This window comes from Thunnus maccoyii, chromosome 10 (genome assembly GCF_910596095.1).
Source record: "Thunnus maccoyii chromosome 10, fThuMac1.1, whole genome shotgun sequence".
Lineage (NCBI taxonomy): Eukaryota > Metazoa > Chordata > Actinopteri > Scombriformes > Scombridae > Thunnus > Thunnus maccoyii.
The window spans coordinates 1,876,832-1,903,652 of record NC_056542.1 but is presented as its reverse complement, the minus strand read 5'-3'; the positions used below and the strand labels follow the sequence as shown (position 1 = coordinate 1,903,652).

At 41.0% G+C, this 26,821-nt stretch overlaps 1 protein-coding gene across 3 annotated transcripts in view; it reads left to right on the top strand.

The window, feature by feature from the left end:
* pik3r4 (phosphoinositide-3-kinase, regulatory subunit 4) overlaps positions 1-26,821 on the top strand; it is a 30,986-nt gene extending 4,165 nt beyond the window's left edge. For 2 of the 3 annotated variants that reach the window (XM_042424603.1, XM_042424604.1), the window contains 18 exons: positions 275-485; positions 568-972; positions 1,887-2,021; positions 2,151-2,372; positions 3,253-3,426; positions 5,570-5,715; positions 5,813-6,016; positions 11,914-12,115; positions 18,871-18,962; positions 20,113-20,335; positions 20,425-20,590; positions 21,242-21,406; positions 21,500-21,711; positions 22,936-23,067; positions 23,791-23,891; positions 24,463-24,551; positions 24,997-25,117; positions 25,929-26,821. In XM_042424603.1, the coding sequence (XP_042280537.1) occupies positions 275-485; positions 568-972; positions 1,887-2,021; positions 2,151-2,372; positions 3,253-3,426; positions 5,570-5,715; positions 5,813-6,016; positions 11,914-12,115; positions 18,871-18,962; positions 20,113-20,335; positions 20,425-20,590; positions 21,242-21,406; positions 21,500-21,711; positions 22,936-23,067; positions 23,791-23,891; positions 24,463-24,551; positions 24,997-25,117; positions 25,929-26,099 (3,171 nt within the window). In that variant the 3' untranslated portion in view covers positions 26,100-26,821. Of the gene's footprint in view, positions 1-274; positions 487-567; positions 973-1,886; positions 2,022-2,150; positions 2,373-3,252; positions 3,427-5,569; positions 5,716-5,812; positions 6,017-11,913; positions 12,116-18,870; positions 18,963-20,112; positions 20,336-20,424; positions 20,591-21,241; positions 21,407-21,499; positions 21,712-22,935; positions 23,068-23,790; positions 23,892-24,462; positions 24,552-24,996; positions 25,118-25,928 lie in introns of all 3 variants that reach the window. The other variant, XM_042424606.1, reaches the window with a different exon arrangement.

Genomic DNA, 26,821 nt, shown 5'->3' with positions numbered 1-26,821 from the left:
TTCAGAGATTCAGGATTTCTTTTTCATGAGGTAATTGAACTTGTCTGGAGGGCATCTGACTAAACAATCAGTTGATCATTGGAATATAATAATATAATATTTTACACTGTGTTTGTGTCCTGGGATCAGGCTCGGTGTCAGAAATGTCAAACTCTGAAAGAAGAAGAAGAAGAAGTTTTGTAGAAGAACAGATCTATTCTTCATATTGATAAGCAGGATTATCAGTGTGTTGATTCTTTGGTGTCTCAGGTTTGACTCTGGGTTTCTGTCTCAGGTGGCTCAGATGGTGCAGAGGGAGCCAGAGAGGCGTCTGACAGCGGAGGAGTATCTGAAGCACCAGAGAGGGAAAGCCTTCCCCGACATCTTCTACACCTTCCTGCAGCCGTACATGGCTCAGTTCGCCAAAGAGACCTTCCAGTCCGCCGACGAACGAGTGCTCGTCATCCGCAAAGACCTCGACAACATCCTGCACAACCTGCGAGGAGGTGAGAGAGTCTTAACGGTTCCCACAATGAAGAATCTTTTAGTCAGAGAGCATCAGTGTGCTTAAAACCGTTTCCTGTCCAGGCTCCTCCTCCTCCTCCTCCGCCTCTTTGTCTCAGGACGGCGGCGAGTGCGTGCCGAGCTCCCGGGAGGAGCAGGGCCTCATCGTCCTGGTGTCCGTCATCACCTCCTGCCTGCAGACGCTGCACTCCTGCGACTCCAAGCTGGCGGCTCTGGAGCTCATCCTCCACTTGGCGCCGCGGCTGGGCGTCGACATCCTGCTGGACCGCATCACGCCGTACCTGCTGCACTTCTGCAACGACCCGGTGCCGCGCGTGCGCGCTCAGGCCGTGCGCACTCTGGCCAAGGTGCTGGCGCTGGTGAAAGAGGTGCCGCGGAACGATGTCAACATCTACCCGGAGTACATCCTGCCGGGCATCGCGCACCTCGCCCAGGACGACGCCACCATCGTCAGGCTGGCGTACGCAGGTCAGTGGCTCCTCGGCTCTGAAACGATCAATCAATTGATCTTCTGTTGGGTTTACAAACGCCAAATATATCCTCTCATATACATTTTGAGGAAATGTATATGAGAAGAACTCCGTCACTCTGGTTTACTGCTGGAATATTTATTAAATCAGAACGTTTCGGTCTGTCCGACCTTCATCAGACGTGTGAGCAGCATCACAACACTTCCATATATACACATAGGCGATGCCTCGATCGTCCAATCAGAGGACTACAGAAACACCGTATGCCAGCAGTAAACCAGACAGCGTGAGGAAGTTTCTTCTCCTTGTTCTCAAGCTGCACCTGCAGAGATTTGTTTCAAAACTTTTTTTTTGTGTCTATAAAACGATGCACAAGATTTCTACAGCTCCACTTTTTCAACCTAAAAGTTCCAGATACTTTGGAACCAGAGGAGCTAAACTAGGAACGCTGCATTTCCACCACATCTGAAGAACCGTGACGATCAGTCAAATGAACAACAACACAGAGACGTCCTTTGTATTTATTGTGACGTTTGAGTTCATGAATGATTTGAAAAGGAGACGAGAGTTTTACCTTGTTTTATGCATGAAGCAGCCGCAGTGTCAGTTTTTTTCAATCATGGACTTTTTTTTTTACACCTGGAACTATCCTGCAGGAACTAAATCTCCTCCAGTTGAAACGCAGGTTTAGTTCTTGAGTTCCTGAAAAGGTTCTTGGTCCAGTGGGAAAGTTGCTGCAGTGGAAAAGCCCTTTAAGAACATTTGTATTTGTTGTGCTCTCTCTGCTATAAAACATGACAGGAAACCCTCCACGCTGTGTTTATCAGCGTTGTATATAGTGTATCAGCATGTAGCATCAGTTGTTTGCTCCGTTTTTTATTTGTTATTTTCCTTCTTCTGGGTGGTGGTCAGAGAACATCGCCCACCTGGCAGAGAGCGCGCTGCGTTTCCTGGAGTTGGTTCAGGAAAACAACGTGAACACGGAGCAGGACCTGAGCGGCGAGGACGCGGAGGAAACGCTCCACCCCAACGAAAACTACGACTCAGGTACAGACACACACGAGCACACACGAGCCGACGTTCCCGCCGTGGTTTGTTTTTAAAGTGTTGTTCTGTGTCGACATGAGGAACCTCTCTCTCTCTGTGTGTGTGTGTGTGTGTGTGTGTGACGTTCAGAGCTGCAGGCGCTGCACGAGATGGTGCAGCAGAAGGTGGTGACGCTGCTGAGCGACTCGGAGAACATCGTCAAACAGTCGCTGATGGAGAACGGCATCACGCGACTCTGCGTCTTCTTCGGCCGGCAGAAGGCCAACGACGTGCTGCTGTCGCACATGATCACCTTCCTCAACGACAAGAACGACTGGCACCTGCGAGGAGCGTTCTTCGACAGCATCGTGGGTAAGAAACGCTCGTACGGCTCGGATACGACCGCCGTTTTTATTTGAATGTGTGTTTGTTTGGACGGTGGATTGTTCTGCAGGAAGCTGTTTCATCCTTTACCATCAGACCTGCAGGAAACAAGAAGAGACTTTTTAAATGATTCATTTGAAGTTGATTCATCCATCGTTCCATACCTCTTATCTGGGTCCAGGTTGCATTCATTTAATTAATTATATCATCAGGAATTATTGTTGCATGCTGCTGGGAAGTACTGAATAAAATGAGATCTAATAATACATAATTCTAGTCCATATCGCCCGACTGTTTTCTGTCACACTGTCTTGCTTTGGCCGTTATAATCCTGAAGCAGGAATTAAATAGTCTGTGTGGTATTAAAAGAGTCTTAAAAAGTCTTCAATTTAAGCTGAAGATCCTCCGTCGAAAAAAACTGGTTTCAGTTTCTCAAACTTGAATATTTGTTGATCTCTGTTGGTCTTCTGTGATAGAAAACTAAATATCTTTGGATTTTTACACTGTTGGTCGGACAAAACAAGACATCTGAGGATGTCAGATGGATATTTTTTTCCTGATTTTGAAGATTAATCAAGGAAATAGTCAGTTTTGGATGAGAAGTGAGGACTGCTACAGCCAGTATGTTTAGTATTTTTCTCTTAAATTGGACAGTTAAAAGTTTCTCTGAGGCTTTAAGATGCTTTTTGGATTCTCCACCGTATTTAAGAAACAAAACATCAGGTTTGATTTTTGACAAAAAGTAACTTCAGACTAATTCAGATCACTGTTTCCACCACAGAAAGTACAAGAACACATAAAATACAGTTTGTGTTTCCTGTCATCTCACTTCCTCCCCTGTTTGTCTTCTGGTGTCGTTGCGTCGAAGGCGTGGCGGCCTACGTGGGCTGGCAGAGCTCCTCCATCCTGAAGCCTCTCCTGCAGCAGGGCCTGAGCGACACCGAGGAGTTCGTCATCTATAAAGCTCTCAACGCTCTCACCTGCATGTGCCAGCTGGGCCTGCTGCAGAAACCTCACATCTACGAGTTCGTCGGTGACATCGGTAAGATCGACGGGGGGGGGGGCAGCAGCAGCAGCAGCGGCGTGACAGGGAACATGTCACATGATTCACGTTTCCTGCTCATGTCAACCAGTATTTATTAGTTATTAGCTGCGGCAGTCATGTGACTCTGGGGTTGACGGCGTCCGTCTGTCTGTTAGTTGCTTCGACACTTCTGTCCAGGCTGAGATGTGGAGCTGGAATCATTAAAACTTTCCAAGCAAAGCTCCGGTTTCTGCAAAGTGAAGACTTTTCTCTGTTTTATATGATCGTTAACTGAATATTTATGATGTTTTGGACTGTTTGTTTAAACAAAACAAGACATTTGATGACTCACTTTGTACTTTGGGAGGTTTTAATGGACATTTTTTTCACTACTTTATGACATTTCATTGACCAAGTGAAATATCTTGAGATTTATCGGCTGAATAAATATAAAATTGTGCACAGACGTTTATGTTGCTCAGAGGAGAAATTCTAATGAGCGTCTACAGTGACACCAGCAGGTCAAAGGTCATTTCTACTTTCTACTCCGACACTTGAGTTCATGACAGAATACGTCTGAAAACTGCAGCTCTGTTACCTCGGCTCGGATAACATGCTCAAAATAACATAATATGCCGATCTGTAGCTGGTGTAACGTTCACCATGCTCACCGTCACCATAGCAACAAGCAGTTGCATGTTCATAGTTGATTAATCTGACATCTAAGTTAAAGAAAAGCAGCAGATTTTTCACATTTGAGAAGTTAAAATGATGTGATGTTTGGTATTCTTGCTTGAAAAATGAGAATTATCAAAATAGTCGCCAATTAACTTTCTGTTGAGTTGATTGACTAATTGATCAATCGTTTCAGCTCTACCATAAACACAAGCACAGCTGAGGCTGATGGGAGTTTTAACCTGATGATGGTGAAAAGTCAGAGGTTCACCAATCAATTACAATCGATCCTGAGGGGAAACATGAATACCTGCACCAAGTTTCATGAAGATCCATCCAACCATCCAATACCTGCTGATCGCTGAGTCTGGAAAACATGAACGTTTATAAAATGTTGTGCAGATGCATCAAATATTTATCAAGATGTTTCACTCTGGACCAAAGTGATGAAGCAGTACCGTGAGATTGATATTAACTCTAAATATGTAATATGTAGCTGTGCTATGATGCTAAAACTGACTAGCTGATCTTAAACTATTGAGAAGAAATAACAAGTACACCTCCACTGTATGATTTAACATTTTCAATAACAAACACCTCAGTTACAATAAATATTTAAGATTTAAATTTTCAGCATTTATTTCAGGGTTGTTGCATATGTGTCAAACTCGAGGCTCGCGGGCCAAATGTGGCCACGTCATTTTATGTAGAGAGAGAACGAGGTCTGATCGTAAAAGATCAAAAAAATAAGTCAAAAGCGGGCATCGACCGAAAACTACATTTCCCACAATGCATGCCGATTATGTTACACATGAAGTGACGGTATCCCGCCACTAGACTGCGATGTATCCACATCAATGCGATTTTTCCCAACAAGTGGAATTGAGAAATATAAATAAATAAAGACCCCGAAATGTCCAGAAAGAGAAAAACTGATGCAGAAGAAGAAAGACAGGAAGGAGAACTGAGTACGCCAAAAACAGCCTTCAAGAAAAACAACAAGTTGTCCAAGAACTAAAAGGCAAACTGCGACCGCAGCAGCCACAACCAAAAACAATGTGGTGTGTTAATAATAATAATAATAATAATAATAATAATAATAATATGTTGTTTTTCTTTATTCTCTGGGATAGTTTGATGGTTGGTTGATGGAGTCATGTGGGTTTCATAACCTTTCAAATTAAAAAGATTTATGTTATAATTACAAAGCAACAAGCAAACATATTTTTTTTTACATCTATGCAAATGTATATATATATATATATTTGTAACTTGAATAAGTAATACATTCAGAGTTATTTAACATTAAGGAGTAGTTACATTTATTTAACATTACATTTAGTTACATTTAAAAGTTACATCTGGCCCTTTGAGGGCAACGATGATGCTGATGGGGCCCTCGGTGAAAATGAGTTTTACACCTCTGATGTGTTGGATTATGTTGCATTTTATGATTTTATAATTAGAACTGTCTGTGTGTCTGCAGCTCCGTTCTTGTGTCACCCCAACCTGTGGATCCGTTACGGGGCGGTGGGCTTCATCACCGTGGTCGCGCAGCACCTCAACGTGGCCGACGTCTACTGCAAACTGATGCCCCACCTTAACCCCTTCATCACCCAGCCCATTATCCAGGTGAGTGTTCATCATCATCATCATCATCATTACAACACACCTTAACGAGCGTCTCACCAGTCAGCTGACCTCTCTCTGTGTGTCTCTCTCTCCTCAGATCGATAAGGAGCTGGTGCTGTTGAGCGTTCTGAAGGAGCCGGTGAGTCGCTCCATCTTCGACTACGCCCTGCGCTCCAAAGACATCGCCAGCCTCTTCCGACACCTGCTGCTTCGGCAGAAGAAGCGAGCGGGATCCATCCCAGAATGCCCCACTCCTGAAGACCCGGCCATCGCACAGCTCCTCAAGAAGCTGCTCTCACAGGTAGAGAAAAAACGCTAGATGATATGACGTTACGTTAGATGTAAAGCTGAAGACAACAGAACAACTTACTGCATTTTCTGCAAACGCCTGCAGGTCTGAGTCCCAATTAACCAAATTACTCAAAGAAACCAGGTTATGCAGGTGTTTACATGCACTGTGGTAACCTGGTTACTGTAAATCCATCATCACCGTATGCATGCAGCATGCAGAAGATCAGTAACCAGATCTCTCCTCTATCCCCGAGCTTGTATTAATGACAGGAGATGCCAGGTTTCTCTAATCCCCTACTCCGATTACGGAAACCAGGTTTCTTGTTTACATGACAGTTGAGAAATTAACTTCCTGGAGAAAGGAGACTGTAACCTGGTTACTTACATGCATAAAAAAAAAAGCACTGAATGAGCTGCATTTAAAGAAATTTCCAGTCAACTGTCTTTGTTTGTGGTGTTTGTAATGTTCTCAGTTTTATTTGCAGAATCCAACACACTTCACTGTGATTGATTCAATCTGAGGCGATCATGCTGTGAAGTCATTTTACTGTATTTTATCACTGATAGTTGTATTTCAGGTCAGTTTGATGATTATCTTGATACCGTTTACTGTCATTTTTGCCACAATAATTAAATCCACACATCACCTACTCACAGGTCAGAGATTAATGATGACTTTATTATGAATGATAGAGAGTTGAACTCTGGGGAATTTGTTGTGTTCAGTAATGATCAGTGATACTGTCTGTGGTCTGAGGTGACTTCAAACTTTCAACCAGAGAGGGCAGCGAAACACAGCTTTTCAGTCTGATGTTGAAGTTATCATCCCACACACACACACAAACAAACACACACACACACACACACATTTCCAGTAATGCGGTGCCACAGATTTCCCATAATGTGGTCTGAACTTTGTTGTTTTGGTTTTGTGAGTTACCTGAAATGGCTCCATATGGCCTGATGAAAGGAGACAGGGGGGGGAATGGGGCGGTGGTCTGTGTGCTGTTTAGTTTGTTGGGTGCATGCATGTCGCTTTCATTAATTCTGCTTGTCATCAGCTCACAGGACTTTGAAGAACAGACTTAATTTACTGTACTTGCCATTTATTTAACCCAGACGTGTTCCTTCAAAGTCTCTGTTGTTGTTGTTTTAAAACTCAACTATGAACTTTGTTCAGTTGAAAAACTGTGAATAAATCCAGAATCTTGTTGGGCTGTTTTGCATTAAGAAAAAGAAAGTTAGAATTATTATTATTTTGGTAATTTTTTTATGTAGTGGGAAGTGGGGGGGGGGGGGGGAAGTTCTGTTCATTTTCTCATGATGGACATAAAACTCTCTTGGGTTAATTATCAGTACAAAAGATGAACAGGTATGTTAGAAAAGATCTGGTTCTATGATAAAAAGGTCAAAGCAACAAGACAGCTCACTGCGAATGGCCCCCAGCTACTGGTCAGTCCTCCGCTCTGTTGCTGCCTTTGATACGGTTAACCATCAAATCCTCCCCTCCACGCTCATTGAGCTCGGTATCTCAGGATCTGCCCTCTGCTAGTTCATGCTCCACCTCTCAGGGAGATCGTTTAGAGCATTTTGGAGAGGGGAGAGGTGTCCAAAACCGCACAGTTTATCCACAGGGGTTCCTCAAGGGTCAGTGCTTGGTCCCCTTCTCTTCTGAATATACATCATCTCACTTGGTGCAATCACCTGCTCCCATGGTGCTGATGATATCCAGCTCGGATGCATGGATGAAAGAACGCCACCTTCAACTTAACCTCCCCCAAGACTGAGCTACTTGTCGTCCCAGCCGGTCCCTCTATACAACAAAACATCAGCATCCAGCTGGAATCAACCCAACTCATTCCCCCAAAGTCTGCCTGAAACTAGGGTGTCATGATCGATGACGAGCTAGCCTTTAAGGTTAATGTGGCTTTGATTGCTCGGTCGTGTCGATTTGCCCTGTACAACATCAGGAAGATCAGACCCTTCCTGTCTGAGCATGTAGCACAACTCCTGGTACAGACTCTCGTAATATCACGCATCGACTACTGTAACTCCTTACTGGCAGGCCTCCCCCGCATGTACGTTCAAACCTCTGCAGATGATCCAGAACACGGTGGCACGTCTGGTCTTCAACCAACCCAGAACAGCACATGTCATCCCGCTGTTCATATCCCTCCACTGGCTCCCAGTTGCTGCCAGCATCAAATTTAAAACCCTGACACTCGCTTACAAAACAGCAACTAGAACAACTCCCACCTACCTGAACTCCCTCATTCAGGTCTACACTCCCTCCCGCTCACTACGCTCTTCCAATGAAAGGCGCCTGGTACTGCCACCTCAACAGGGCCGTATGTCGCTAGCTAGACTCTTCTCCTCTGTAGTTCCTCAGTGGTGGAACGAGTTACCAAACTCTATTTGATCTGCATCGTCCCTCTCGATCTTTAAGAGAACGCTAAAGACCCAGCTCTTTCGTGAACGCCTCCACACCTGATGAACTGAAAAAAAACAAAAATCCGCTTCTGTGCATTTCATACGTTGCCTCTGTGCACTGCCTGTTGGCACCTATGTCTTATTGGACTTGAACTAAGCTTACTGACGTCGTTCTCTCCTGACTAGATCCCTGCTTGTGTTGTATTAACTGTCAAGATGTACGTCAATGTCGGATGAAATTGTAACACTGTCACTCCCAGGGTGCATTCCGGCAAGAAACATTGAATCAGCAAGCTTCATTGACTTCGTTGTAATTTATACCGCTCATATTTGGCTTCTTCTCCCCACCAGCTGCAGCAGAAAGCTCGTGCTTTTTGTGGTATTCAGAGCCGTCTGCCACGCCAAACTGACAGATAAATTATGATTTCTCAGAAAGAAAGTTAAAATAGCCATCATGATAACAAGTCCCGTTATATAAAAGAGAATAGAGGGCTGTTAAGATGCAAAATAATCTTTTTTTTTTTTCCACATGCAAAAAGTGACACAGTAAAAAAGAATGTGACAAGTGAACGTTTGTCGATGGTCGTCGAAATGGATTCTTTTGCATCTTAAGAACCTCTTTGAGGGAATCGGGTTGGTGAAATGTTTTTCATCACACCTCACATAAAGAAAAGCAGCGTGGGAGATTGTGTGGAAACATACACGCCAATCATTCCCAGATTTTCTGGTCATGTGAAAGGTATTGCTAATTTTTTGGGGGATCACTACATTTTGGGAGAACATATGTTAAATCCATTTTAGGTCATGAAATTCCCTAAGGACGGTGAGATATTGTGTCTCAGATTGATAGCAGTAGAAGTTGTGTTAAGGGGACATAACATGCTTTTTATGAATTTCTGTCAATTAGATACTTTTATAATGTCAGATGTTGGATGTTAAACTTGAGAAAGTCAGGGCTTCAACCTGCTTAAATGCTTCATTTGTAAAGTTACCTCGACTTTTCTCATCGAACTGATGTCAGATTGTTCGCACATCCTCCCAGAAAAAGGCCGTTCATGCTATAGCCTTGGTCGCTAAGGTGGTTGCTAAGGTGTTTCCATGTGTTGTTCACGTTGTCTACTCTCATATTTCAGATCTGATTCAGCTCCAACATGTACAGACGGATTTGAGGAGTTGACATTTGACCAATCAGAACAGAGCGTTTCAGACAGAGGCTGAACTGAGGGGCTGCATGAAGGACCAGCATAAGATAAATAAGGAGGTTTTAACTGCAAATCATGCAAAGATATTCCAGTAGAGCCCCAGAATATAAATAGAGAGCTGGAAATGTGCATGTTATGTCTTCTTTAAGAAGTGACTTGTATCTGTAAAATTGTACTGGTTGCCTACAAAAAAGAGATAAAGTTAGACATTTTCCAACAATGAGACATATGGGAAAGTGAATCTCTGGAGTCTTTTTTCTCAGGGAGGAGAGCACACATGAAAGGGAGTTAAGGAAGGAGGAACATAACATATAAAACAAACTGACAAGCTAAATCATCCTGACCACAACCTTATCTCTGTTTAAAATAAAAAAAAAAACTTAACACAGGTTTTAAACCCATGCAGTCACAGACTCAGACTCCCACAGACATTTTTCTTCAGCTTCCCCTTGATCAAAATGAAAGCCTCTGAGTAACCTTGAAAGCTCCATCATAACGAAACCACCAGGGCCGCCCGTAACAAGATTCCCAAATCCTGAAGGCACTTCCACAGAACTCTGGATATGTAATGCAGTTAGTTTTCGTTCCATCTGAAGTTCAGAGCAGTCCCCATGCAGCCAGATTCAGTGTGTGGAGCGCTGCAGTTTTTTTTGTCTTAATGTTCTTAGGAAAAACCACATTTCTATGAAACATTGTGCAAACACATGGATGACTTTTATAGATCGGGGCCAGATGCATAAAACATATCAAATTTATTAGGCCATGTGCACACATGGTTCTGTTTTATAAATCTCACTCATGGGGGAACTGGGCACACGAGCCTCACTTTCATTCCCACAATGAGTCATAAGTGAATGAATGGATGAAGACACGTCCTTAACAAGCTGTTATTATATCAGTTCACTGCCTGCTCCACCTGTCTGTACAAACAGGAAAGAAGAAGTGGAGTTTCACAGAGTGTGTCTCACCATTGAAGTTCTCCAACAGCCAGAAGAGTTATTACGTGCAACTGTTTGATACAGCTGTGCAGCTGTTTATAGCCACCATGTCATTAATGCATCACACGGACTGTAAAACATCGTCAGCAGTGATATATCCGGAATTTAACATATTTCACAAACAGACTTTACAAGGTCTGTCTCAACTAAAGATAAAAAAAAAAAGAATATTGGCAGCAAAATAAGATGTTGTCTCCTATGTAAATTAAAAGAATGATAAAAATGGATCACAAAAAAAAAGATTGATCAATGTTACGTTTGTAAATGCCCCTTTGATTGGAATTTTACAAATCTGTGCGTAAATGGAAAAATCACACAGTCAGTGCAGTTAACCAAAACAAACGTGTGTATTCTTGTGTGTGGCATTAATAACTAAAGTATGTGAGCGTGTACGAGGTGAGAGACACTAGAATTATTGCTGAAACGGTGTCGGTCCAATATAATCATATAAACGGCTTTCAGTTCAGCCTCTGTCTGAAACAGGCCGTATAAGGCCCCCCCCCTCCTGATGAGCCCACTCTGTTCTGATTGGTCAGCTTCTGGAAGCTACGTCAACAAACCATGAAACAAACTGTAGTAGCAGGATTTCACTATTTTTTTTTTTTCTTGTTCTTTACTCAAATTGTCAAATACATCCAAACATGTTCGAACCAAAAATCAGATCCAAAATATGAGAGGACAGTGTGAACAACACTTGGTACAACCTTAGCAACGACCTTAGCAACCGATGCTTACATCAGCTCGTCAGCAAGGTAGAAAAAACAGTTGCAAACGAAGTGTTCAAGGCACGTTGAAGCCCTGACTTTTGACTTGCAGGCAGCGTTTCTGCATACGTTCACCTCAAGTTTTGGAACTTGGATCATGTTGAACATCAGAACAGGAACAGAAAAGAACAGAAAACCAGATGATGTTCTCTTTTAAATAATTATGCAGCTTTGGTTTACTTCAAAGCTCATTTGCTTATATTTAACCCCGTGAAACATCTTCTTGAGAGTTACAGTATCACATTTCTCTCTCTGTGTTATTGCAGTGAAATAAAAACACAGATCATGTAATGTGACTGTTAAACACACAAAGCGTTGTTAGTGTAGGCTGAACCTCACATGCTGTCGGCCAAACTCGCTATGTTCAAAACTATATCTGTGAACTGCTTTGACCCTGAATCTTGTCGAAAAACACAAATCAATCTTTTAGTTTCCGGTCATGTTGCGGACGCCTCCGTCTGGAGCCAGACGGCCTCGTTCACTCGTTCTTGTTTCCTGTCCTGCGCTGTTCAGGGGATGACCGAGGCGGAGGAGGACAAGCTGCTGGCGCTCAAAGACTTCATGCTGAAATCCAACAAGGCCAAAGCCAACATGGGCGAGCAGAGTCACCTGGGAGAGGCGACCCACACCGGCGTCATCGACCTGGCGACGCTCGGCATCACCGGCCGCCAGGTCGACCTGGTCAAACCCAAAGCCGAGGCCGAGGATAAGAGAGGTAATCAGCAGTCTTTATTTGGGTTAATAGTTCGTAAGACTTTTGTCAGTGTTGCAGAGAAACTATAGACTATTCATTCATCAATGAGTTGATTAACAGAACTTTAATTGATGACAAAAACACTGGTGAATTTCATCCTCTGCATTTGTTTCTTGCTTTCCTTCATTTCCTGATCTTTTAATCATTTTTTGACTTATCACGTTACCTTCTGGCAATGTCAGATAGGAATTTATCGTTATTTTTTAAAGCGTTGGTTCAACCTAAATTTCAAATAACTGAATTTTTTTTTCATTAGCCTTTAGCCAATTAATTAAAAAAAAAAATCAGTAAAACAGTCAAGTTCAAGTTTATTTGTCACTCAACCACACATGAGTTCACACATATAGTAGATGAAAACGTCGTCTCTACAGGGTCCAGTGCAAGTAAACATACATATGAGCAAAAAAGAACACACAATAAATATATATCTATATATATATAATACACAACTCTGCGTCCCTGGATAGTAAAATAACTTAAAACACTGTAGATTAAAAAAAAACCAAACTTAGAAGGCAGGTACTTGTTTTATGTTTAAAGTGTGTGTGTGTGTGTGTGTGTGTGTGTGTGTGTGTGTGTGTGTGTGTGTGTGTGTGTGTGTGTGTGTGTGTGTGTGTGTGTGTGTGTGTTGCCAAGGTGTGTAAGACACAGGGTGAAAGTCAATAACGTACTTGTGAACATGAATAAACCAGTTTGAAATTAAAACAACCAATAGAAATGATGACCAAACTACAAAACATAAAACTTCAAGTTCTAACAAACAGTTGACAGATCTCCTGTCAGGTCTTGGTCCACTAGAAGCGCTCTGGAGCGATCAGTCTGTGACTGAGTTTCTCTTTTTGTCATGCTGTTCCTCTGATGGACAGTCGGTGGCGGTACCGTGTCATCAAAGGCAGTGAAGAAGAAGAATGCAAGCCATCAAACATGGATGTGAAGAACACAGCATTTAAAACATTCTGCTACTTTTTGAAGAGCAGAAATGCTTTTATCATGTTTGTGAACACACTTTGTGTTTTGATGAGAAACACTGACTGTAAACAGAAACTTGTTTACCAAAAAAAAAAAACCTGCACAGAGCAGCTGAAAGTTTATGGGTTTGAAAAAGTGCAACAACCTCAATTACAAATAAAGAAATAAATAAAAGCTTTAAACACGCTCCTGTCAGCACAAAGTCAGTCAGCCAGAAACAGAATGGTTCCCACCCAGAGGGTTTAATAAGGACCTGAGATCTAGAGACAGGAACCCAGAAAGTCATCTGAGGTCATGCAGAAAGCGAAACTATCAGCCTTATATAACCACAGAGTTTTGTTTCCATTTTGTCTCCAAATTAGTTTTCAGTTGGTGTTTCAGTTATAAATAGATCCATCAAAGGGAGATTTGTTGTTTGTTGTTGTTGTTGTTTTTAACTTGTAAACAGTGTATTGTCTTGGTAACAGTAGATGTCATCTGTTTGAAACTGTGAAGCTAAACATTTAAAGTTAAACAAAACAGAAGCATAAGAAAGTCATTCTGGACCTCGGGAATAATATGTGTGAAAAGATCATCTCAACTCAAAGGTCCGGCTTTAAGGAGCTTTCGCCTGCATTTAAAGGTCTTCATCGGCATGAAACTGTGATTACATGAAAGCAGCATCTCAGTTTGAAGTTTTAACAGCATCAAAAATCAAAGAGGATCCTCCGACACAGAGCAGAGCATCTATCAGTGAGGAGGAAGAGGAGGATGAAGAGAGGGAAGCCATCATGACAGCACATGTGACAGCTCGTTGACTGGGATGACAATCCAGTGTGAGTCCGGGAGGCCCTGCCTTATTTTAAAGAAGAGAAATCTGGGTCTTCACTATCAAACACAGGTTTGTGGAAGTGGCTCAAACAAAGGAGATTTCTGAGAACCATAGAAGAAGAGTTGTTGATGCTCACAAGGCTGGAAAAGGTTACAAAACCATTTCTAAAGAGTTTGGACTCCATCAGTCGACTGTCAGGCAGATCGCGTACAAATCGAAGACATCTTACACCACTGTTACCCTCCCCAGGAGTGGTTGAACAACAAAAATCACACCAAGAGCAGGCGTGTAATACTCCAGGAGGTCACAAGGGACCCCAGGGTAACGTCTAGGAAACTAAAGGACTCTCTTGCAGTGGCTCCAGTCAATGTTCATGAGTCCACCATCAGGAGAACATTGAACATCAATGGTGTGTGTGGCAGAGTTACAAGGAAAAAAAGACACTTCTCTCCAAACAGAACATAGCTGTCGTCTACAGTTTGCTCAAAATCAAGCCAAAATCAAACCTTTTGGCTTGAATGAGAAGCGTTCTGTTTGGCGATGAGCAAACACTGCATTCCAGCATTAGAACCTTTCTTACCTCATCTGTGAAACATGGTGGTGGTGGTATCATGGTTTGGGCTGCTTTGCTGCCTCTGAACCAGTACAGCTTGCAATCATTGAAGGAGCTGTGAGTTCTGAGTTGTACCAGCAAATCCTATAAGAAAATGTTGAGGTAGGAACGGGGATAAAATTCCTCCGAGCTGATGTGCACAGCTGATTAACAGTTATTGCTGCAAAAGATCACACCAGTTACTGAAAGCATACTTTTGCCTCCCACAATTATGTAAGATTTAATTATTTTCCTCAATAAATAAATGAAAAAGTTGTTTGTTTTTTTTTGTCTCCTTTGTTTTATTGGATCCACTTTATCTAGTATTAGGACTTGTGTGAATATCCGATTACGGTTTTAGGTCATATTTACGCACAAACTTTCAAGCAGCACTGTACAACCACAAGTTTCCACTCGACTGAAGTCCTGCACTCAGACTCTGCTGTCATCACATGACACGAAGAAGACTGTGAGATGCAGCTGAAATCTCAGCTACTCAGCAGACCTTTTAGTTGAGATTGTTAAGTCAGCAAACTGCTGTTTATCAAATGTGGTTCATGCGTTCCTTTGTGCTAACAGCCATCAGACCGCACAACAGTGCAACTACCCCTCCCTCACCCTTTCATGGACCTTGCCCCCCCCCCCCACCACCTGGTCACTTTGAAGCGAGTATAGCTTATATTGTGTTGTACAGTTTTTATTACTATTTTATCTTATGACATGCACTTTATCTCCTTGTTGACGGCTACATGGTTACTTTTATCTTGCTTGTCTGTCTTTGCTGCTGTGACGCCAGGAATTTCCTCCCTCGGGAGATCAATGAAAGTGTCATCTTATCTTATCTTAAATACAAACTAGTTTAAACCAGAGTCGATCTGCCTCCTCTCTCTGTTTCATATTAAAATTTTGTTTTTATTCATTTCAGAGTCCATCGCTGCAGCATCTGGTACACTGTTTTCATGTGATTTAGTTTGAAGTGATTTGCACGCTTGCTGTGAAAGTAACAAACTGTTCAAGGTCCCATGAAATTAAAAATTCTTCCTCCGTGTTTTGACCTCATGCTTCCGCCACAGTGGCCCACTATCTTATTGCATGATAAAATCCCGTCAACAAATGCATTTTTGCATATTTTAAAATTGGAATTTGTTTTATTTTGCACTCATGCTTTAAAGCTGCAGGTCTTCATTCATGAAGCTTCAAACTGCAGAAGATTTATGATGGCAAAGCTGTTTCATGGGACCTTTTTAATGTCTAACATGTCCCATAACCGCAGAGTCTGAAAGACAACACTACAAACTGCCGAGTCAACTTTACTAAAGTATCTAATCTGTTTGTGTGTCAGCGCTAACAGTTGCGTCCTCACGGTGTGTGGGTTTGTTTTCTGAATCCTCTAACTGAGATGTGACGTTAAAATGTTATCGGAGTTAAGATTCAAATGATCTCAGTTCATTTCTGTATTTATTTTTGATTGTTATTTTGCCTTGTATCTTTTGCTTTCTTTTCAGTGTTTGAATCATTCGATTGCTTCTGTTTGCTTTCTTTTCTTGTTTCTTTTATTTTCTTTTGTTTCTTGCTTTTTTTTCTCTCGTCTCTCTTATTAAGGGACGGCTTCTCAGTTTTTCAAATCTGTGTTAAAACAATATTCAGGGGCCGAAACAAATATTGAAACAGGTTTTCCTTGCTGTTATCATTCCTCCTCTTCATACTAGCCAATAAACTAAATATATGTCACGTCGGGCCTTCAGAGCTTTGAAAATATCTTATTCTCATGCTGCTGGCTCTACTTTAATACAACTTAATACTCAGGTCTGTCTTGCAAAAAGGATCTTGATCTCAATGAGATTACTTAGGATGTAAAATTTGTAATGAGTGTGACACAATAAGAAAGGTCACGGGGTCATTAAAACCAATCGGAATTGTCCACGAGGCAGAGTAAAAGTATAACTTGTTGACGTCCGTCCAGCAGTTGCTCAGGATCACAGTGATTGATGATCAGACTGATCATCAATCACCATCATTAGGCCCCTCCCTCTGTTATTAGGTTGTCCTCCTCTAATGAAAGTCTTTGTAGGATTGATATATTACCTTTCAATAAACAATCAGCTGTAAGATCACCGCACAGGAACATCATTCCATAATTTTACTTATTATTATTCTTTCCTTCCTAAACTACGAGTGGCTGTTCAGGTTCCTCTTTATCTGTTAGAAATCATAATTGAAATATAAGTTAATTCATTTTCTGAATTGTATCTTCCAAATATTTGAATTAATTAAATCAACAGATATGTTTGATTGAATGTGACCTCAACAGACTAAAATTCATGCGTTTTTGGATTTTTCTTTAAATAGCACTTTTTTTGCAAAAACAAAGACCAGAACTGAAACTATGAATCAATTCATCAATCAGCAAAAAATTAATCTGCAACAATTGATAATTTGAAGATTGATAATTTATTAATTGTATTTTTTAAAGCAATAATTCAAACAGTTCATTGGTTCTAGCCTTTGAAATGAGGGAGTTTGACTATATACACACAGATATCACAGATTAAACAAGTAATCAGGAAACTAATATGCAGATTAATCAACAGTGATAATAAAGACTCAGTGTTCATGGAGAAACTCCCTTCAGGGTTTATATGTTCTGTTATATCCATATTCTGTTGTGTCCAGAGCCTCTGGTTCTTCTGTTTTCTTGTTAGCGAGACATTTAAAGGCAGTATGTATTGTTAAAACTCCTATAGAAACAAGACAGATTAGTCATCATTTGTATCTCCACTTGGTTCATGTGTTACTCCACGTCTTTTGTGGAGCCTTTGAATTCACGCTCTGTGTATCTCCATGAACCAAATTACTACTAACTCTGTGTTCCAGATGTCTGAGGTAATTACTGCCGTCTGCCGTCTTGCCAAGCAATTTGAAAGAAAAAGAGCCCGGGGGGAAACTCCTCTAATCACTCACATTAATCACTTTATCTTTGTGTTTTCCAAATATCTGACAGTCTTCAGATTAACTGCCCACTGCAAAACATGTTGAGTCCTGAAACTGAATTTTTTTGTTGAGGTGTGTTAGCTTCAAGTATTTCAAGAGGAGTTCCTTTTATTTCTTACATTTTGCTCAAACACACAAGGACAATCTAACTGTATCATTCTTTATTTGGATTCCCATCAGCTTCCACAAAGTGGTTCCTGGAGTCCACACAACAACAGCAACAATAAAACAAATAACAATTTAAAATCACATTAATCAGTAAAATATAACAATAACTCAACATATGTAAATGCAGACAATACAAACTTACCTTAAAAACTAAATTGTCAAAATAAATAACTGTAAGAAAGTAGAAATATTCAAAAAAGTATCCAAACAGCAACAATTTAAAGTAATAACTAATGTGAGATTCGTCAATTTTTATTGTAAAGGAAATTTTTTAGCACAGTTTTTATTGTGTTTTTAACAGTAAACTCTGAAAACACAACTCTCTACTATAAAATGTAAAATTTTAAATTTATAATAAACAATATATGTCAAACAATACAAATATATAATATACACAGATATTTAAATTCATACTAACAGAGAAAAAGAAAATGGCAATGAATTTTAAAATTGTAAAAAATAATAAAAAATAAAATGAAAAGTAAATAAATAAAAAGGGTCTATATCCTCTGTCAGTAAATACATAGGTGTATCTATAGAGGGTCTGTCTGTATTCTGTTTCTATAATTAAGAGGAATTAACAAGAATATATGTGTAATTAGTAGTAAAGATGGTAATAATGATACTCTATTAATATTTCAGTTTCTGGTCTAGTTAAAGTGATTTATTAAAAGCGACCAAATTTTTATAGAATTTACCCTCCTGTGGTTTTTTTAAAATCTAAATGCATCATGACTTTTCTAACAACATATGGTAAATCATTAAAATAACAATTTAAAATAAAAGTGGACCCAGTGAACTACCCTGTGGAACACCGCAACATATTTTTTTCCCGTCAGAAAAACTGCCATTGAAAAATACTCTTCAACCACTTTAATCCCCCCAAAAATTTTGACTATGGTTGTGCTTTTAACAAAAAACTTTTTCAGTACAGCCTTAAACAGTTTATTTTGTCTCTTCTTTTTATAATGGAGAAAACATTTTTCAGTACATTCTTGATTCCAGAAAATTAATTCCAGTGCGATCATAACCAGCCGTGAAATTCCCAGCATCTGTTCAGCACATGGTGGTGTAACGTGTTTTTTAGAATTTAGAAAAATTTAGACTTTTTTTTAAAATCGTGGCCTAAGAAAGGTCTAACATCCCGTTTTTATTAACCTGTTGTGTTTTTTTTTTTTCCTGCAGCGAGGAAGCACACGAAGCAGGACTCCACCATGAACGAGGAGTGGAAGAGCATGTTTGGATCCCAGGAGCCGTCTTCTGCCCAGCCCATCACGGTAATCCCTCCATTCTGCTGTGTCAGCTGCAGGTGTGGTTTAGGTTTACTTGATGTTTACAGTGCTCAGGTATGTCTGGGCCTGGTCCTGTATCGCCAGAGGCACATTCACACCAACACTGTTTTTACCCTAAATGTGTTAAATTAGTTTGTTTTCACATGTTCTGAGCAATTTTCTTCAGGGTTGTCTCGAGAGTGTGAGATACTCCTCTCAAAAAGCCTAAATTCTCTCAAAAGCTGGTAAATTAAAGTTTTTTTAAAAAGTAGAAAAGGAGTGCAACTAAAGATTATTTTATCATTGATTAATCTTACTTTCTTGATTCATCATTTTGGCTATAAAATGTCAGAAACTAGTAAGAAAACGACCGTTATAAAGGAGATGTGTCGGTTGTCTTACTATCGTAAAAAACAAAGAAAAACATGAAATTCTGTCATTTGAGAAGCTGGACCCAGCTCATGTTTGGCATGTTTGCTTGAAAATTGACTAAAACAATCAATCAATTATTAAAATAGTTGCTGGTTATTTTTCTGTTGATCAACTAATCGATTAATTGAGGAATTAATCGTTGCAACTCTCATGGCCTCTAACAGCTGTTTAGTCCCAAAACCTAACAAATCATTAAAAGAGAAAAGTAAATACATTAAAATTAAGCAAAAATCAAACGAGGAAGAGTTTCTGTCTGATGTTTTTAGGGACTTTAGTGGAATATTTATTGAATTGTCAGAAAAAAGTGAAAGAGTGTTCAGATAACCTGACCGGCAGTCCAAAACCCCAAATTTAAATTTACTATCACAGAAGATACAGTAAGAAAACAGCAAATATTCACATTCAAAAAGCTGCTTGGACCCCTACAATAAAAAGAAGAAACTTCTCTACCCTTACAATGGATGCAGCAGTTATATAATTTCTTTGATTTACAGATGTTTAAAAGAAACAACTAGGAGGCTTTGAATCCAATTTTGAGACATTTCCAAGTAAAATGTGAGACTAACACGTCTATGAAACATGGAGGTAACTGTGAAGACCACAGCTGTGACTTTCCATCCATCCAAAGTGTTACTTCTCTCGAGGGAACTGACTGGACTTGTGCTGATTTGTTGTTCAACACGTGATCAAGCAGTCAGTAAAATAAAACTGGACTGGTTTGCAGGTGGCTGATGGTCCGGGGAGTCAGATCAGGAAGAGCACCGCGGCCCCGTCGGTGCCTGTGTTGCAGTCAGTGGCGAGTGGCCCCGCCTACCAGCGGCGCCTCAACACCTGCAAGGCTGAGCTGCAGCAGTTGGTGCAGCAAAAGAGGGAGCAATGCAGCGCCGAGCGCATGGCCAAACAGATGATGGAGAGCGCCGAGTGGGAGAGTCGTCCTCCTCCGCCAGGTAACATCAACATATACTGTAACCTGATCAACTCCAGGATGCAGACAGACAGGTGAGACTTCACACAGCTGTAAAATGTGTGTTTTCAGGTTGGCACCCCAAAGGGCTGCTGGTCGCCCACCTCCACGAACACAAAGCTGCCGTGAACCGCATCAGAGTCTCGGACGAACACTCCATCTTCGCCACGGCGTCCAACGACGGCACCGTCAAAGTCTGGGACAGTCAGAAGATGGAGGGAAAGACCACAACCACCAGGTGGGTCTTTAAAACTGCACCGAGCATGCAGATCACACATGATGGCAGAGTCAAGTTTCATAAATGATTTGTCTCTTGCAAAGTTACATGCTCTCACATGGGCTGCAAGTATAGCATTTTTTTTTAAATTAAAAGGAGAGGAAACAATCTCATGTTGCTAATTTGCTGAAACAGGCCCCACCAGGATTGTTCTCTGTCAGACTTCCCTGAAGGGATGTCATCTTGTTAACACAGGGAGTATGATGTCATCATAACTGATTGAAACGATGAACAAAACCAGTTGCAGGTTGAATTTAATTAGAATTTCCCTTTTAAAGACACAAAGCGGAAACCAGAAGCAGATTATTTCCACTGTAACCAGGCAATTCATCATCACACTGACTCTGATCTACAGCAAGTTCACCTTCACACGTGTGTGTCAGACTTCATATGTGCATATGTTCAAGGAAACCAGAATAATTCACTTCAGATTTGGTGAAAATGTTGAAGGATTTGTACAACATTGGGTCAGAGTTTTTCCCACAATTCTCCCACATTTGGAGTCCAGCTTCCGATTGTGAAACATTTCAGCAGCGACTGTGAGTCACTTTTTTTTCATTCATTCTCACATATTTATTTCTGGTCTGTTGCGTTTGATCTCTGTGCCTCCAGGTCGGTGTTGACTTATTCTCGTATCGGCGGCCATGTGAAGACGTTGACCTTCTGTCAGGGGTCACATTACTTGGCAGTGGCCTCAGACAACGGATCCATCCAGCTGCTTGCAGTCGAAGCCAATAAACCACCAAAATCCCCCAAAGTCCAGCCCTTCCAGACCAGGTGACCATAACACATCCACAGTTAAAACCTCTGTACCTGACGTCTGACTGGTGACTCGTCTCATTGTCTCTGGGTGTCTTCGGCTCCTCTCAGGTCTCTGGATCTCCAGGAAGACGGCTGTGCGGTCGACATCCACCATTTCAACTCGGGCGCTCAGTCCGTGCTGGCGTACGCCACCGTCAACGGCTCACTGGTCGGATGGGACCTTCGCTCCAACTCCAACGCCTGGACGCTTCGTCACGACCTCCGTCTTGGACTCATCACCTCCTTCACCGTCGACATGCACCAGTGCTGGCTCTGTCTCGGTCTGTGTGTGATAGTAACAGATTAACTGGCGTCTACATAAGTGTACATAAAGTCTTTATGTTGTAGCAGCAGAGAAAACTCCTGTTATATATTTTTATTTTGGCAAATATGTCAGTAATTATTTAGAAAATATTAGAAAAACTGGTGAAAATCTGATAAAAAACTTGCATAAAAAAAAGGGCTGAAGGATGTGTTCACAATTTTTCAAGTGTGTCTTAAAAGAACAGTCAGGATCCCAAATGAACAGTGAAACATGTTTTTCTTGCTGTAATCATTCCTCCTGTTCATAAGAAGATCCCTTCATAATGACCTTACAATTTGCTCTTTTTGTTACTCTACTCCCACCACAGCTCAACAGGGAAACACTGTTCAGGGAAACACAAAGAGAAAAAAAAGAAGAAAAAAAAGACTGTAAAAGTTGCAGATATCCACTTGATATGACTCAGGCCGTATTCAGACCAAATCAGGCAGTACGGGAAAGTCATCCCATTCATTTGAACGGCGGTGGTGCGTTTCAGCTGTGGGCGTTTTTGGCCCCAGTGGCCCCACACTGGGCCTGCAGCCAGAGAGTTGAACCAGAGTCAACTTCTGGTTGAATACAACCCGACGCTGCTGCGGAGCTGTAAATTGCCATGAGGAGGGAGCACATGAAGACGTTACTAAGACGAGGGAGGACATTCCTCTTGGTGTGATAACGTTAAAAGTAAAGTAGACTTTGCTGTCGGCTTTCTGACTCATTTAAAAAAAGATGAGAGAGAGAGAGAGAGCTGAGAGCACCAGTGAGTGAGCTGGAGAGTGAATGAAGACACACATCAACTTTTAAATGACTGTGTGGACACACTGTGGATTTTGGCCTCCATCACTTCCATTAAAGCACATTTGAAGGATCTTTTAATATCCAGTATGAACAGGAGGAATGATTACAGCGAGGAAAACCTCTTTCACTGCTCATATGGACACCTGACTGCTGGTCTAACCGTTATTTATACTTGAATAGAAATTGGGGAATTTCTAGTTGAAGATTTGTAAAAACCGGGGATTCTCTAATTCATGAAATACATTGAAAATTATGGGATTCTGACTCTCATACATTAGAAATTTAGGAAACTTCACTTTACGTGGTTCATGATGGAATTAAAATTTGTCATCATTTTAAACAAGTACAGTGGCAGGACATGTGTTACTGTGTTTTCCAAACAGCCATCCTTGTGTTTCCTCCTCAGGGACGAGCAGTGGCACCATGGCCTGCTGGGATATGCGGTTTCAGCTCCCCATCTCAAACCACTCCCACCCTGTACGAGCACGAATCAGACGGCTGCTAATGCATCCGCTCTACCAATCGTCTGTCATCGCTGGTGAGAGGACGAAGGCTGAATTATCTCACATTTCTCTCTGTCTGTCTGTCTGTCTGTATATTTAACATGTTGACATTTAAATATTATGTCCAAAGAACCTTACAATTGATGAAATTGGTAGTGTATGATTCAGATTTTATTCCCAATAAGATGAAAAATTGGCCTAAAAATTCTTTGAAGGAACATTTAAGAAAACTTTTGTAGGTTTTTACAAATGAGACACTACAGTGACACAGAAAACAGAGGACTTTGATAAGATATAAGTGAGATTCAGGTCATAGTTGTACAATGGATTACAAAGGTTTAAAACACGACAGATAAAGGAGAAATCGGAAGAGGAAGGAAATTTTACATCACAGTTGTAGGAATGTGTAAAAGTAATTAAACAATAATGGAAAACTTAATTTACTTTATCCTGATGAGAATTCAGACAGCAGTACGTCATGTGGACAAATCATTATCATGTGTTCTGGGATTGTCCATTTGCTCCCACAAGTATTGGAAAAAAATCAGGTAGATTATAGAAGAGGTACTGAAAACACAGATACCGAGATATTGTGTTTGGGTAGAACACCAACGGTAAATGTACTTGTTATTCATCTTTATCAACTGCAAGTGAGAAAAAAAACACTGGAAACAAAGTGAAGAAGTTCAGCTGTGTTTGTGGACAGTCAGTAACATCATATCAACCTGACATCTGTGTGTCTGTGTGGATGTGTGTAGCCGTCCAGGGGAACAATGAAGTGTCGATGTGGGACATGGAGACCGGAGATCGTAAATTCACACTGTGGGCGAGTTCTGCACCTCCACTTTCTGAGATGCAGGTAGGTGTGTCAGTGATGAAATGCAACTAAATAACTATATTGTAACTAATAATCTATATTTCTATAACTCCTCAGTCTGATCTATACAGTGAGTAATGTGTTGGTTGTGGCTCGTAGTGATGAACCTACAGAGAATTATCAGAGACTCTGCAGCTCCTCTCGGCTTTACGGAGCTTTATAGTGAGTTTCAGCTCATTGTTTATCTGTCCGGCTGCAACTTTACTGTTCTGGTTCACTCTCAGCGCTCTCAAGCCGCTGTACACTACCTTCTCAGCACCAAACAGACACAGTTAGCTGTATACTAGCTGGTGAACATAGTGGAGCATTTAGCAGCTAAAGAGCCAGATATTTCCCTCAGGAGTTGGTAGAGAGTAAAAACAGAGCTAAAAGAGAGTGAATATTGGACTTACATTCACCAGGTGGACAGAAACACGACTCCACATGAATGATAATGTTGCTCCGTAACTGCTGGATGTGGAAATAAACAACTGTTTGCCAACAAGTTCAACATATCAACTTAAAAGCAGAGTTGTGTTCACTACTTGTTTCTGTGTGTGTGTGTGTTTTTCAGCCGTCTCCTCACAGTGTTCATGGGATTTACTGCAGTCCTGCTGATGGGAACCCTCTGCTGCTTACAGCTGGCTCTGACATGAGGATCAGGTCTGAAACTAAACAGTTCCCTAAATCCATGATTTATATAAAAATCAAGATTAAACATTAATACACAGATCATTTTCTTAAATCCGTGTTCCTACTTGTAAAAAAAACACTTGAGCTCTTAAAACAGTAACTGTGACTTATGTACCAGAAAGAAGGGAGAAACAGTTCCAACCAATGAGTCCCTGATTGACAGGAACTCCTCGCAGCGTCAAAACATCTGCTGCTTAGTGAAATTCGGGGGAAATTCTCCTCACGGCCTCATGAATAAAAACAGATGAGAGTGAGACATGAATTTAAAAAAAAATCTACCGGCTGCCAAAAGCAGCAGATGAGGTCAGACAGCAGATACTGTATCATAACTCTTGAGCTGTATGAGAACAGTTGAATACATTCATTCTAGTAATAACAGTGTAATAAAGGTTATGAGTATTGTTGTGGTTTTCAGGTTCTGGGACTTGGCGTATCCTGAGAGGTCGTACATCGTGGCGGGAGGAGCCAACGACTCACTGCACTGCCCGTCTGTCCTCTACAGCAGAAAGATCATCGAAGGAACTGAAGTCGTACAGGTACACACACACTCTCACTGCTGCTGGATCAATCAATCAATCAATCAACTGAATAACCTGTAAGAGTCAATATGTTAACTGAGTGTCTCAGAGTTTGAATCCTGGATGCTTTAAAGATGGAAAATGGCCTCAGACACAGAGATGACAGTTCAGATGAATGTATAGTTGTTCTTTAAGAGGTTCGGCCTCCTCAATAATATCACTACAAGTTAGAAAGAACTGTGATTTGGATGATTGTGTTTCCAGTTTTTTGACCTGTAACCTGAAGCTTCTCGTAATCTGAACCTTAGAGAACTTGTAGGGTGAAGGTTGGTCGGTTCTGTCTTGCCTTTCTGTTGTATTTTACATATCGGGAAGGTGGCTGTGAATAAGATAAGAACATAAACAGCGAGAGATTAGTGTAATTTAAACAGCTGTCTGTGGAGATTAAGCTTCACTAAATGTGCCAGAGGAGAGAGAGGAGGGCAGCGTGAGAGGAAAAGTCAGAGGATCGACCAAGCGAGTAGAAGAGAGGTGGACTGACCAACACTGACATTCTCCTCGCTTTTCCAAAAAAAATATTTGCCAGTAGATAACGACAGTAATTATTTTCCTAGAATGATTCATCTGCTAAAATCATTACAAACAGCCGTCTAACAGCAGTTTGGTCTTGAGTAACAAACCTCAAAGATTACTGGTCTGATTTCCATGAAACCTGACGTGTATATTCATGAAATATTCCAGAACCTAGATTAGACTTTCCTGTGTATTTCCTGTCAGGCGTCTCTGGGTCAGTGTGAGGTTAAAAAAACAACACTTGCTGTCACTGCAGGAGATCCACAGTAAACAGAAGAGCGGCGTGGTGGAGGACTCGCCTCGCCGCGGCCCAGAATCCCTCCCCGTCGGACACCATGACATTATCACTGACATCGCCACTTTCCAGACCACACAAGGCTTCATTGTCACCTCGTCCAGAGACGGCATCGTCAAGGTCTGGAAGTGAAGAAGAAGAAGAAGAAGAGCGGAAACAACACACGGCGGTCTACGGCACAGAGGATATATCAGGCTTTGATACACACACAATTCTTGTTAGAAGATCAGTTCATTGTTGGTTTGAAAATATAGAAAATCACCAGAATTATGCTTTAATTGAGGCAACAGTTTATAAAACATTTTCCTCCGACACCTCGTGTTTGTCCCGCAGTCACATATTTAAAAAAATATTTTACAAGAACCAAATCTGATCATAAAAAAAAAAAAACCCAAAAAACATGATATCAAGTATTTCAGTTCTCAGTTTAATTCAAAGCCAACGAATATTCATATGAGTATTTGGTGAGATGTCATTACATAAAAAGTGAATAAATAACCAGCCTGACGCTGCACAAAGGCCCTGTTGACTTTAAAACTGACACATTCATGTCGTTTTTTCTGAAACTCTTTATTTGCCGTTAAAAACTGTTTATCAGCTGTTCTTTTTTTTTTTTTTTGAATAACACAAATGAATTCACTCTGTCTCTTTGTTTCTTTCAGTCTACAGCAGTAGATTTTGTACATAAGTTATTTTAAATCTGAATAATATAGTTTGATCAGAAACTTGTACAAAATATCAAATGAAGCATTTTTTTGTTGCAGAAATGTTACTAACTGCAGATGAACCATGTGAGCTGCTTGTTTGTCCATCTGCTCAATAAAATCTGCTGTTTTGACCAGCAGCAAAAATCA